General features: G+C 37.3%; 1 protein-coding gene across 1 annotated transcript in view; it reads left to right on the forward strand.

The window, feature by feature from the left end:
* The window catches only part of NFX1 (nuclear transcription factor, X-box binding 1), a 59,220-nt gene extending 48,903 nt beyond the window's left edge, over positions 1-10,317 (forward strand). The window contains exons 22-24 of the mRNA XM_010001552.1: positions 1,616-1,761; positions 8,670-8,771; positions 10,228-10,317. Of these exons, the coding sequence (XP_009999854.1) occupies positions 1,616-1,761; positions 8,670-8,771; positions 10,228-10,303 (324 nt within the window). The 3' untranslated portion in view covers positions 10,304-10,317. The remainder of the gene's footprint in view (positions 1-1,615; positions 1,762-8,669; positions 8,772-10,227) is intronic.
* The last annotated feature ends 3,921 nt before the right edge of the window (positions 10,318-14,238 follow it).

Consider the following 14,238-nt stretch of genomic DNA (forward strand, 5'->3'; position numbering starts at 1 on the left):
ACTCGTCAGTATGTACTCATCTAGCACAGCAGGGTTGTCACCATTGACACATGTAAGCAGGCAAGACAAGAAACGTTGATGTCATCCAGCTCTGTCTGCATACAGGCAGAAATTCTGATGTCTTTCTGAGCATAGATCCATCACTACTTCTTTAAGGAAGTGATACTAGTCGTCATAAGTAGGTATAGAATCTGTAGAGTTTTCAAATGCTTTTCTGTATGCTGAAAGTTTTGTAATAGGTGGGAGTTTTATTACTGTTTATTTCTAACTAAAGTTTATATCCTGAGAGCATGTGATTACCCTGAAGATTTTACAAAATTACTGACCGCAGTTTCTAGTCCAGTTACTGTTCATAACTATTTTACAAGCTAAGAGAAGACAGATATTAACCTTCTATTTACAGGGTAGGTACAATGTACCTCTGATATGTATCTTGCTCTATTATATGTAGTCATCTTTACATTAATTTAGGTGACTGACCTTTTGTAAATCCACATTGACTACTCTCAAGGACCTTCTCCTTCAAGTGCTTCTGAAAGCACGTGCTCTATGATTGTTCCACAGACTCAGAAGTGTAGCTGTTCAAGTCCGTAGTTCTTAGGTTGCTTTTCTTTCTTTTTACATTTTTTTTTGTTTTTTGCACAGTTGCATCAATTACCTTTCTCTAGTCATTGGGTTTCCACCCCATTCTGTACAGTCTTTCAGAGATGATAGTGTGGGATGTTGTGCTGATCTCTCAGTGCTCTTAAATGTGCGGCCTGCAGTCTCAGAAACCTTGGTTAGGTTGGATTTCTCTCAAAATCCCCGACTCTTACTCTACTACTAGTAGCTTGTCTTCCCTTTGGACCCTTTGGGTCTGAAAACTCAAAGGCCATTTATGACAACCAAGGCAAAAGCTGAAGAAGTGTCTTGAGCCCCTGAAGCTGACTGAAGTACTGAGTGTTTCAACTGCATTTGCTGTTACAGAGTCACCCAGCTTGTTAGGACAGGGCTTATGGGGTCCTGCTTTTGTGTTTGTTCTTCTACTGTTTATATAGCAATCAGTGTTGAATCAAGTATTTGTTGAATCAAGTCTTTGTTAACTGAAATTAGAACTACATTTTTTATTTAATAAAATGTCTTTTGATGTAATTGTATGGCAAATTTTGCAGATAAATAGCTTCTTCTGTAGAGGGAAGTGATAAGTAAATCTCACACCCTCATAGTTGTCTGCAGTATGTGTATTGCAAAACCAGTCTGAAAAATAAAAACAGATCTGATTCAAAATCAGCAGATCATTCTGAAAAATAAAAATTCAGGAAAAGTTATTTTAGATTGCTTTTTTGGGACATAAGTAGAATGGATAAATTCAGCATTTCTGTTTCAGACTTAAAAGATACATGTATTGTGTATGTATGCTTTGAGGTGATGCAAACAGTAGAGGACACATACTTGAATTTTTGGGCAATAAATAGGCATTTTTAGATGGGTTTTCTGTCATTACTGCAGTGTGAGTAATTTGTGGTACTAATTTTTAGAGGTAGAAGCACTTTCTTTTTTCTTTTCTCCTCCTCTTTGGTGCCCCTGAAGGAAAACCTCACCTTTTTTTTTTTTTCCCCTTTTCTCTTGAATTCAGGGCAAGCATACAAAGAAGAGCCATTGTTACCCACCAATGAACAGAGATCACCGCAGGATCATCCATGAATTAGCTCAGGTTTATGGCATTGAAAGTGTGAGCTATGACAACGAACCAAAGCGTAATGTTGTTATCACTGCAGTGAAGTACGTAATTCATTATTGCTTTCAAATTTATTGACTATGGCTTAAATAATTTGATGTTTTTAGCACTCAAATGAGTTTATTTACAGTGCACTTTGCAACATGGAGTAACTTCCAGTGGAATTTTTTTTTTAAACCAGTTTTTAAATTGATAATTTCCACTACTCAAGTAAATCTTCAGAGAAGAAAGTCCAATTAGAAATAAAAAAGCTAAGAAAAGATTTTGCAACGATGTTTCATCTTAGCAGTATTTTTTTTGTCTTTTTACCACCAGCTAAATTTGATAGAAATATCAAAGATAATAAATGTCATAAAATTTTATTAAATTAATCACTGGGTTGGGAAGTCATACCTAAATTGGCACTTTCTTTGAAAAAATCTGGTATTGGAATTTGTTTGTTCTCCATCTTTCTGAACCTGCCATAGTAAACTCCCTCTTTAGTTAATGAGCAAAGAGGGAGCTGAAATTACTGCAAATTGAAGAGATTTTTAAGCAAAACTGAAAATATTTGGAGAAGACCCACAGAAGTTCGTATTATAGAAGGAAATGAGAGGGTTATAGCTGGGGCAAAAGCAAGGTGATTGCACTGGACACGTAGTATGGGAAAGCTTTCTAAATCAGATATCAGGGCCTCCTTGATTCTGCTGCTGGCTAAACAGTGTTTTTAGTTTAGCACCATCAAATTGTGGTTCTTCGCAGTTAAAAACATCTGGTTGTCAGATACTGACAGCAGTTACAAAAATTGTCACCTTCTGTTCTACTGGAGTGCTACTGTTTCTGTGCCTGTGGGTGGGTGGGTAGTTCAGCTACAATGTTGATTTCTTCCAAGAGAGATGGAACACCACTTTGATACCCCTGTCAGTTTCCATGAAACAATTTTAAGATAGCTATCATGGGTCCAAGTACCAATGCTTGTGACAAGTGCTGTTCCCCAAGTGCTGGTACTTGGACCAGTGCTGTTTAACATCTTTGTCAGTGATTTGGACAGTGGCAATGAGTGCACCCTCAGCAACATTGCTGATGACACCAAAGTGTGTGGTGAGGTTGACATGCTGGAGGGAAGGGAGGCCATCCAGAGGGACCTTGACAGGCTGGAGAGGAGGGCTTGTGCAAACTGCATGATGTTCAACCTGGCCAAGTGCAAGGTCCTGCACATGGGTCAGGGCAATCCCAAGCAAAAATACAGGCTGGTTGGTGAGTGGATCAAAAACAGTCCAGAAGAGAAGGACTTGGGAGTGATGGTGGACAAGAAGCTCAACATGAGCCAGCAATGTGTGCTTGCAGCCCAGAAAGCCAACTGTGTCCTGGGCTGCATCAACAGAAGCCTGGCCAGTAGGTCAAGGGAGGTGATTCTCCCCCTCTACTCTGCTCTTTTGAGACCCCATCTGGAGTACTGCATCCAATTCTGAAGCTCCCAGCAGATGAAGGGCATGTAGATCATGGAGAAAGTCCAAGGAATGGCCACAAAGATGATCCGAGGGCTGGAGCACCTCTCCTGTGAGGGCAGGCTGAGAGAATTGGGCCTGTTCAGCCAGGAGAAGAGAAGGCTCTGAGGAGACCTCTTAGTGGCCTTCCAGTACCTGAAGGGGCTACAGGAAAGCTGGGGAGGGGCTTTTTACAAGGGCTTGTACTGAGAGGACGAGGTGATGCATCAAAACTGGAAGAGGGGAGATTTAGGTTAGACATTAGGAAGAAATTCTTTCTTTGAGGGTGGTGAGACACTGGAACAGTTTGTCCAGTGGAAGTTGTGGAAGCCCCATCCCTGGGAGTATTCAAGGCAGGTTGAATGGGACTCTGTGCAGTCTGGTCTAGTGGGAAGTGTCCCTGCCCATGCAGGGGGATTGGAATTAGGTGATCTTTAGATGCCTTCCAACTCAGACTATTATATGATTCTGGGATAAGTCTATGAAATTAAAACCCCTGAAACTATATGGAGCGCCCTTAATCAAATCATGGCAGTTGTATCACAGGAGGCAAAAACTTTACATCTCAGTGGCAGGGTTGAAAAGAAATTATATGCTCTGAGGAAATAGAATTATTCTTTGGTCTCTTTAAATGGATACGTTTCAGTACCTTGATGTCAAGGTGCAAATTCATTTTACGTAAAAAATTAACTGTCTTCACAGTCTTTTTTGTCTGTAATAACTTCACTTCCAATTTAACAGAAGTTCAGAAGACTCCCTGAAGGAACTCTTTTGCTTTAAGGACTTTTTTATTCTTTCTAAGAATTTTCTCCTCGGCCATGAGGAAAAAGCTAAACTTGCTACTCAATCCCTTTGCAATCAGGAAGGCCTTTTCCAGTGTCTCCATCTCAACACCTCTAACCTCTGAGGCTTTTTGAGCAGTTTAAGCACAAATAGTGCTACAGCCAAGTTGATTTTAACAGCAACCCTGCTCCGGAAAGGAGCTACATAAACTTCTGCATCTCTCAGTATTTTTCCTTCAATCTTGATGTGGTTTGCCCTGAGAATAGTATGTTTCCTCTTGACAGCTTATGACACAGAATATGTTCATTCTAGATAAGAAGATTGTTTGAGAGCCACTTACCTCATTATTCCACCCAAATTATCAGCTTTTGGAGACACTTCTCAGGATAATCTGCTCTGTCTCAAACCTGATGGATCATTATTGCAAGGCTACATGCAGTCAGTCCTGGACAGATTAGTGGGCAAAGGATTTTGTAGTAGCTCATACCAAAGCAGAGCAATATTGATCCATCCTGGAGTTGTGAAAATTGACCACTCTTTAAGGAGAAGGTTAGTTTGAGTCCTGATTTCCACAGTTCAGTTCTATACAACAGGCCATCCTATCAGCATTAACAGTACCTTATAGTCGGCAGATAGCTATTGATGTTTTCTTTTTCCCTGGAGTGCTGCTAAAAAATTCTCATTTCATCTTTTTCACTCAGAGCAGGCAGTTGTCTTTTTTCTTTGCTTTGAGAATAAGTTAATAGAATGAAGAATGACAACTTTAATATCAAAATGTCCAGAGTACTTGCAGAGCCTTTTGGATTCATCTCCACAGTCCTATTACAACTGATAATAGATAACTGTGATTTGCATTATCAGGAAGGGAGGATCTGCTTGCTTTCTTCTTTCTGGTAATTAATTAGTCAAGGGATCTTATTTCCGTTGTACACCTATTTAGTTTAATTCAGTTATTTGATTTTCTTCCAGATGAACTTGATATGGTTGGCTGTTTTGGTTGGTTGGTGTGGTGTTGTTTTTTTTAAAACCGATGAATAGAAATGTTCACAGAATTTTGGGGAGATTTGAGCCAGTCTAGTATTGCTCCATGTGTTACCAAGGTACCCAGGAAGTGGTGTACGTTTTACTTGAGTGTGAGTTGACATTTTTTGTCAGGCTGGACAGCCTGTGTATATATCTTGGTCTTTTTTTTTTTTGAGGGACAATGAATCTAGTCAAAGCAAAAACAGGGCTTAGACCTTGATGGTGACCAAAGCAGGTTTAGTTCCAGTATCTCCTCTTAACTATCCACAATGCTTTGATCTCTTCTCATTTTTTAAGGTTTGATATATTAACCCTCTGCATCTTGGGAACATTTCAGTGCAGAGCAGAGCTGCCCTTGGAATGTGGGAACATTCTGTTTTCTAGTAAGATTTCTTTAGCTAATTGTAGAAATAAATGCACATGTATTCTTTCAAATGTTACATTTTCCTGCATTCCAGAACTCTCATCTATTTTCCTTTTTTGCTACACAAATGAGATGTAGCCTAATGTTTTGGAGTAAAGACAGATACTTTACTTGGTAAAGGCCTTTCTAAGCCTTTTTTTTTTTTTTTCCTGTTTACCTCCAGTAAATTTGGTTTCCGTGTTTTTGCATCACACTATAAAAATGAAAGAAGACAAAAAATATTCTCCCATCTACCTTTGTCCTTGTTTAGTTTTTCAAGTAGAGCTCTACAGTTGAGAGGCAACTGAAATTAAAGTGTGAGCATTTGATTTTATGTGCCAGGTTTGGAGTTAAAGGAGAGGAGGAGTTTTTCCCTGTTTTATACAAGATGGGGAAAATTACTTGTTCTTAGTTGATAGGACAAATATACTTGCTGTTAGAATGTAAATAAAAACTTAATATGATTTTGAAAAAATTATGGTCAGTGGCAAGTAACTTTTTTTTTTTTTTTCTCCAAATGATGAACACTTTCAGTGTGGGGGATTTGGGAACACTTTTTGATTTGGTGACCTATTTTTGCAGGATTCTGCAGTTTCGAAGATTTCGTTTGAACAAATGGTCAATACTCAGTACAAAACTGAAATGGGCTCAGGGATCATCACTTAATATTTTAGTGTACTTGTAACTTACCTTGAAAACGTTGTGGAGTTTTTAATCTGTTGCCACAATATCACAGGAATTGGCCATTATATTTTCATAACAGATGGAAACAAGAAATTATAGAAATAAGACAAATATGATGGAAATAAGAAACATACTTTTTTTAAAGTAGAAATGGTATTCATCTGTGTACCATCTACTGCTTAGAACTCTAAGGAAGGTAGGGAAAAATATTAATTATCTGTCAAAGCATGGAACTCAAGACTTGCATGTTTTTAGAATTATAACAATATACTGCTGCCATTGTTTCACAGCATTTTTTGCTATTCAGCATGTAATTTTGAAAGGAACAAGATGAACTTGAAAGTAGGAATTTAATGTGATAAATAAACACAGAGAATGTCATGGTCTAGAGAATTAATAAAAAATGAGGAAACATTATTTAGTAATTTATATAGAATCACAGAATCATTTAGGTTTGAAAAAACCCTTAAGATCTTTGAGTCCTTAGACGTAACACCACCCAGTTCTACCACTAAACCATGTCCCTATGCACCATATCTACATTACTTTTCAATACCTACATGGATGGTGACTCAACCGTTTCTGTGGGCAGCCTCTTCCAGTGCTTGGCAACCCTTTAAGTGAAGAAATTTTTCCTAATATCCAATATAAGTCATTCAGATGCAAATGGGGAAGCAATCCATTTTAGTGTATCAGGTGAAGTTTAGGCTTAAAATGTCAGTAGCATGGGTTTAGAAAAAAGTGCAAGAAAGGTACGACCACCTCAAGTACTGTGTACTGTGTTAAGTTTTGGGCACCTCAGTACAAGAAAAATATGGAGGTGCTGCAGTGAGTGTAGAGCAGAGCAACTAGGCTGGTGAAAGACCTAGAGAACAAGTCTTACGATGAGCAGCTGAGGGAACTGGGGCTATTTAGTATAAAAGGAGGCTGAGGAGAGACCTTATCACCCTCTACAACTGCCTGAAAGGACATTGTAGAGAGGTAGGTGCAGGTCTTTTCTCACAAATAAATAGTGATAGGACAAGAGGGAATGGCCTGAAGCTGCACCAGGAGAGGTTTAGGTCGGACATAAGGAAAAATGTTTTCTCTGACAAGGTCATCAGGCACTGGAACATGCTGCGCAGGGAGGTGGTTGACTCACCATCCCTTGGTGTGTTTTAAAGTTGTGTAGATATGGTGCTTGGGGATATGGTTTTTGGGTGAACATGGTAGAGGAGAGTTAAAGGTTGGACTTGATGATCTTAAATGTCTTTTCCAACCTTAATATTCTATGATTCTATGAAATTACCCTGACAAGATTTACAGATTTTAATTAGTCAGCTTATTATTCCCCAGAGAAGATGAAAGAGAAACTGTCAATGGAAAAGATGCTGACAGTGGAAGGTTTTTCAGTCTTACATTTAAATCTTAACATTGACTGGAAGTTAAAATAAAGCACACTCACTCTTGAACGTGGCTTACAAATTTTTAGGAAAGTTTAAGACATCTCCACAGCATATTGCAGATACTGTGAATTTGGTAATTATTTAGTTGTGGGTTTTCTTATTAATTGAATACCTTTGGGGAACAATTTTTCTATTGTTTTTCTTTTTGGGTGTGGTTAGTTTGTTGTTTGTTGGGGTTTTTTGGTTTTTGCTTGTGTTTGTTTTGTTTAATATCCTTCCTCTTTCTCCAGCCAGTGCAGTGTTTGGGCATGGACTGCCATACTGAAGTTGAGTGTGATTCACAGCTAATATATGCCTAAAGCATATAAATATACATGCTGAAGTACACTGTTCTCCTTTTTGGGAGAAAATGCTGCCCTGCCTCACAACCACTGGGTGGTCCTTGCATTGCAGATGGGACAAGCACAAACAGGATGCTTTATGTTGTGGTTGTGATCACATAATAAATGGTAACTAGTGAGAAGGGCAGGAGGAGCTGATTTTTTTTTTTTTTCTCCTCCTAATCCATTATGTTATTTTTCTGATCTTGTTCATGTGGGCTAGCTGACAAGGAGGAGGCTGTATTGCTGCATTGTTCCTGGGAGAGTGCTGCTTAGCAAGGCTATTTTGAGTGTAGAGTGATTTCTCAAGTTTAACATGACTTACCAGTGGAGTTTAAGAACATGTTTCCAAAACATTAGGTAACATGGGAAGATGCAGCAAATTGTGTTCACATTATGCCAGGTTAAGCTATTCAGTCATTGCTTCTGATCTTGCATCTCTCTGTTGAAGAACATACATGTGTTGCCCTAGTATGCAAGTATTGCATTTTTGGTATTTTAACAGTTGACCATGTTGTGCACTTGACATAGAGAAAGGAAGGAATCTGGGCATAACACTCAAATCTAGTAAGCTGCTTCTGCATCTTCTATAGACAGTGACCAAGAGACATACAAAATTCTGGACGTCTTGTTCTTGGTAATGAAAATGGACTCTGCACACTATTGGTCTTCATGGTTGGAGAATTAAATATTTTAATAGATGATTGAAGTATACAAGTATGAACTATGACACCAGAACTGCTACTTAAAAATGTAATTCTTTTGCCCTAACTTCTTAATATGATTTCTTACTGAGTAAAATAACCTTTTGTTGTTGTTGTTCTCTAGAGGGAAATCCATTTGTCCAAGCAGTACCTTAACTTCCGTGCTAGATAAAGAAATGCAGAGCAGGCCTCCACCTCCTATTCCTCATTACAAACAAACAGATAAGTAAGGAATTTGATTTTTAAACAGTATTCTTCAACTTTGTGCTGAGTTACCTGAGAAGAGTGTTTCTGACCTTCAGCTTTATACTCCCTGTTTCCTTGATTCCCAGCCCATACAGAGCTTTGCAGCCTGCACTAAAATTTTCTTTCCACAGAAGTAAACCTGAAATGAAGTGCTAAGAAAATGTAGGCTTGACTATGTGATATAGGAGTTGTAATATAACAAATACCAAGCACCTTTTTTTCCTTTTTATTTAATAAACATTGGATGGTTGGGAAGAGATGGCTGGTTTGGAGGTTTTGGGATGTTTGTAACCTTGAAATTTTCTGTGTAGAAGAGTAGTGCATTACTGGCATAAAATGTGCTGTTTGGAGACGTAGTAAATGCTTTTTTTCTTGTGTAGATATGACTGCACAGTTGGCTAAAGGTGAAGTACAATTATTCTCAGTGAAAACTGAAGATGGGATATATAAGACTTCTTGATGAATAGTCTAAAAGAACAGTCTTGATTTCGTATGACCTGCCAGCTTCACATACCTGCAGTCATCTCGTAGTTACAATTTTTATTAATGGGTGGCTTATTTTTTGTTCAGGTTTACCTTTCAGAACTTTATTCCCCCAAGTTATTTCCAGATTAGCATTTGCAGTCATGTCCTGTGAAATACCATTTGCAGAAAGGGTCGGTAATTGGGTGTTTAAGGTGCTGCTGGAATGCAAAGTAGAGTGTTCTAAGAAAATTGTTTCAGACCTAAGCATCCAGAGCAGAACACATGTCTAGAATGACTGCTTACAGTGTAACTCTATGTGAATTTTAAAAAAGGTCTCTTTATTTCACTAACTTGTGTGAGATTCCTGTCTTCAGTGACTCTTAACGAGAGGGGGTTATGTGGCAAAATTAAAAAAAAAGGTGTGCTAGCTATTTATTTTTAAGTGCTATAAGTGAGATTTATTTTAAGTGCTTCATTCAACAGAATGTTCTGGAAGATCTGGTACTGCCTTATGGAAAGTGTTTGGATTTGGTATTACCGTCTATTTTTTTTTTACTCTTGCTTTAAAAAGCAAACATATTTGATCATCAGCTCACTAGAACAGTTTGGGGTTTTTTTGGTCTTTCTTTTAAAAAGGCATGTTGAATGTTTAGTCTTCAGTACAGTATCATTTTTATAGTAAGTATTGCCAGTAAATTATGTTTTCTGACAAAACCCCAAAACACATTGTATCAATTCAGCCACACATTGATATGTACATTCATTTAATAAAGTATATGATTTTTCAAAAAATCAGTTAACAAAGGCTTTCTGGATCTATAAGGGTGCTTCTATGATTACATAATTTAGAAATGCATGCCACTTACCCGTGCATGTGCACACTGAGACATTAGGGGAGTTGGTGATTTCAGTTTACACTGTATTGTGTTTTTCATGTGTGTGAGTAACATCTAATATTCTTACAATTTCAGGAGTAGTGGAAACAGTGGTTTATCCAAGCCATTAAAAGAAGAGCCAGTGATTGACTACTTTGATGTCCAGGACTGAAGTATTTGATACAGGATTATGATACAGAAGCTTAGAGGTGAAGATACTAAGTTATTGTTTGAGCAGCTTTTTGGTTATCTGTCAAATGATCCATTGTTCAGCATATTCATTATTTAACATCTAAGGTTAAGTTGATTGAGATTCTTCAAAACGTTATGCATTTTTGCAGTTAATTTAACTGCATAATACCTAACAGTAGTATGCCTTTCTAAACCTGGGCTTGGTGCAACTTTTTATCTAATGTGCTGTCAGAATGATGTAGGCTTTCACTGATGCCTTTAAAGTGAGGGAACTGGTAATCAAATATATTTTTGAGGGTAGTAAGAACAATGATAAATCTGAGAGATTTATTTTGACAAATCTAACACAGCTTAAAATGGACCATAAATAATCTGTGTTAAAAAACACTAATGGGAATGACATTGAAGTGTTTCCGTATTTTATCACTTCAGTATTAATGTGATAAATTTGAGAAATTGAGTTACTCTGGAAGGAAATATAGAATTTAGTCTAAGTATGAATATGTACACTAAATGCCCATTAAGAGCACAGACTTCCTTTGGTATCTGAAGAATCAAGATTTTGGGAAGGTGGGGAATTAAGACATTTTGCTTTATCTCAAATTTGATGTGTAAAAAAAGAAACAAAAAAAACCCAAACCTCAACAACAAAAAAAACGCAAAACAAAATAATGACAAAACTATTACTAGTAACGTGTTATTCCAGTCCTTGAACAAAAGCAGATGTTATATATTATTTTGGTGGTTTATTTTGTTTAATTTGTATTTAGATATGTTAGGTCTTCTGGGGGGGTTGCATGGTTTTATTGGGGGTTTATAATCTTTTTCTGTACTGTGCAAGCTTAAGGTGATGTGTGAAGTTTGGTTTAATTATGTTATGAATTTGGAACAACATTTGTAAAATTTCTCAGACCATATGTCTGAACTTTGGTTGCCAGAAACAAAATGGGATGGATGGTGATTTAAACAGTGAAAGACACCACAGTGGTCTCACAGACAGTGAATTGTTTCCAGATGATGAGTTAAGGCAGACGTATAGCTCTCTGGGAGAGATCTGATCAGAAGTGGCACAACTCTGGATTTGAGTAGTATCTGTCCACTTTTGCAGATAAGCTTTGTTGAATTAATAACTTCAGTAACACTGACACTGATGCACTCCGGTTTTAGTTTCTTGTGCCTGGCTACATGCAGCACTAGAGGCGAGTTCCCTGTGCAGCATCAGAGGCTGCAGCTAAAAGGGGCCCAGTGTAACGAAGAAAGAGATCTAGCAGCAGACTTGTCAGCAGTTGTTGATTTATTCTTCAGTCAGGTCACTACGGTGTAGTGTGAGATTTGGTGCCAAGAAAATTGAAAGCAATTATCCATGCTGAGATTCACTTACAGTTATCACAGAACCTGGAGCCTTAGCTGTGAAGCATTCTGTGGCTACATTTCATCTTGAGCAGCTTAGGAAACATGAAAGCATGAGCAGCAAACTTACAGAACATATCTGTCCCCCAAAATGTTTTGAAAATTAAAATGCATGCTGTTACTACCTATTTTTTTAGGAGCTTATTATTTCACATTTAAAAAAAAAATCAGTGTTATATGTTTCTAAACATTTGAAAAAGGTATTTGCTTCAGATAAAACAGTTACCAGAAGGATTCTCAACGCTCAGGCTTTTAATTTGCATGTAGTGGTTTATGCTGGTTTTATCTTTGTTGTTTAACTTTTTGTGAACATAAGTTAAAAATAAATTAACATAGCTTATATTGCCCTTATTTCTTAGGCAAGTTTATGTTTGATTCTACAAGGTGTACTGCTTTGCTAAGTTCAGCTGTAGAAATAAGTTGCTCAGCATCTTTCCAGGAATATATTTCTTCAATCCCTTCATTGTCAGGAGTGTATCTATTCCAGTTCTTGCAGACAAGTGCCAGCTCAATGTGGTCAGACAAAGGCTAGTTCTGGTTTTAAAACTCAGAGCTGTGTTAATATAGCACTGTTTTCGAGCTACTAACACCTGGTAGGGAGAAAGTACATAGTTATACTGCAAAGGCACATTCTGGACAGGAGCTGTCACACACATCCAGTGAGAGTAGACAGGGGCACGTACACTGGAGCATGCACAGTTGGTTTACCACAGGTAGACCTGACATTACAGAAAACCAGTGTGATTTAGTTGATAATAAATAGAATGAAGATGAAGCCTATTAAGCTTTTCACACAGTTTCACACGAGCATAGCTAAAACTTCACATTTGCACCTTTGATTAGAAATGTAAAACTTGAAAGTTTTTAATAGCATTATATTTAGCTCTGCTCTTTGGAATTTGTATCATGTGTGGCTTTAAAATAAAAATGTGGACCTTGGCGAGATGCAATTCAACAGTCAAGTATTCTGCCACTGCTTTTTCATAAGAAAATCCAGGTAATCTTCAGCTTCTCAGTATCAGACTAATAATTCTTACTGAGTCTCTTCATACTGAGAAGTCAATAATTCTCATCACTAAACCTCTTAACTACACGAATATTAAAACACTTTTATAGATCTGTGTGTTAAACATGCCTAAATCATGGCTGTTGGAGTGTATCTGTAGTTACAAAGCAAGTCACACGTACAGAAACATTTATTTTGAAAAGCATTTTAATAATTTGATTAAAAACATGGTACCATACATTCACCCAGGAAAGTAATACCAAAAAAGAATGTATTCTTGTCTTTTTTTCCAGAACACGGTAACATCACCTTAAGAATGAACTCAGCAAAGTTTGACAGTAGTGTTCTGCTTTACTTTTGCTGCAATGTATCTGTGACTTTCATATGGAGGCTGTAGCTTTGGTATCTGTGATAATACATCTTCATATTGCATGTGTGCCTATTTTGTAAATCTGACCTGGCCTTTACACCTTTTATCCAACAGAAAAATGAGTGGATAAAAGAAATCTTTGCATCAGTGAGGTCAGTGGCAAAAACCCTATTGACATCACTGGAACCGAGAGTTAAGCTTCGATATGCTAGTCATTCTTCACAGCCCTAAGGATAACACTGTTTCTTGTAAATTTATTTGAAAAAACATTACATTGCAATAAGCATCTTTTGAAATGAACTGTTGTATCAGCTGGAATTCATGCAACTTCATGAAGTGCTTTTAAAATTGTGTGTAAAATAAGCAGATAGTTTGGCATTTGGGCTGTGCTCTTACCTATCTATATTGTTTAACATGTGAAAAGTGCGCTGAGTATTCAATGCTTGGATTTCACCTAAAAATGTGTAAGATGCATAAGTAGACTTCAAACCACTGTTTCTGTGGCAATTTTGTACAATATCTGCCGCATAATGAAGTGAGCGAAGTAAAGTTGTTCTAAAACACTTATTCTTAAGTCATTTGTTGAAAGTTTTATATTTGACTTAATTTTTTGAAGTTACTGGTATAAAATTACTTTCTTTGAAAACCCAAAATAAATACAAGTTGAAAGTTCAGTGCTTTGGATGTGTTTGCAAGCTTTGTCTTGGTGTTCCAAAGTTGGAAGGCTGAGATGTCACAGTGCTACAATAAAGATTTAAATGGAAGATTGAGATGTCCTTTTTCTCAAATTTTGAAATAGGAGGTATGATTTCCTGGATTTGAAGTGATTTTAAGTGAATGCTGTAAGGAGAATGAAGCAAGTAAAAAGGGACTCCCCAGGAAATGTAGAGTATGGATTACCTGCTACCTTCCTGGGATTCAGAATTACAGTAGAGATTATCTGAAAGAAATGTGCATTTTGGTTATCTGAAAAACCCATTACTATGTCTGCCTAAATGCTACTTGGCAATAAAATACATTTCAACTTACTGTCTCTTCATTGTTGTTTGCCCACCATTCACTTATAATAGTGACTGTAAAGAAGAGTGATATGGGGTGGGGGTGATGTGACAGCTAATGTTCCTTGAAA

The sequence above is a fragment of the Chaetura pelagica genome, unplaced genomic scaffold, assembly GCF_000747805.2.
Source record: "Chaetura pelagica isolate M959 unplaced genomic scaffold, ChaPel_1.0 scaffold7, whole genome shotgun sequence".
NCBI classification, from domain to species: domain Eukaryota; kingdom Metazoa; phylum Chordata; class Aves; order Apodiformes; family Apodidae; genus Chaetura; species Chaetura pelagica.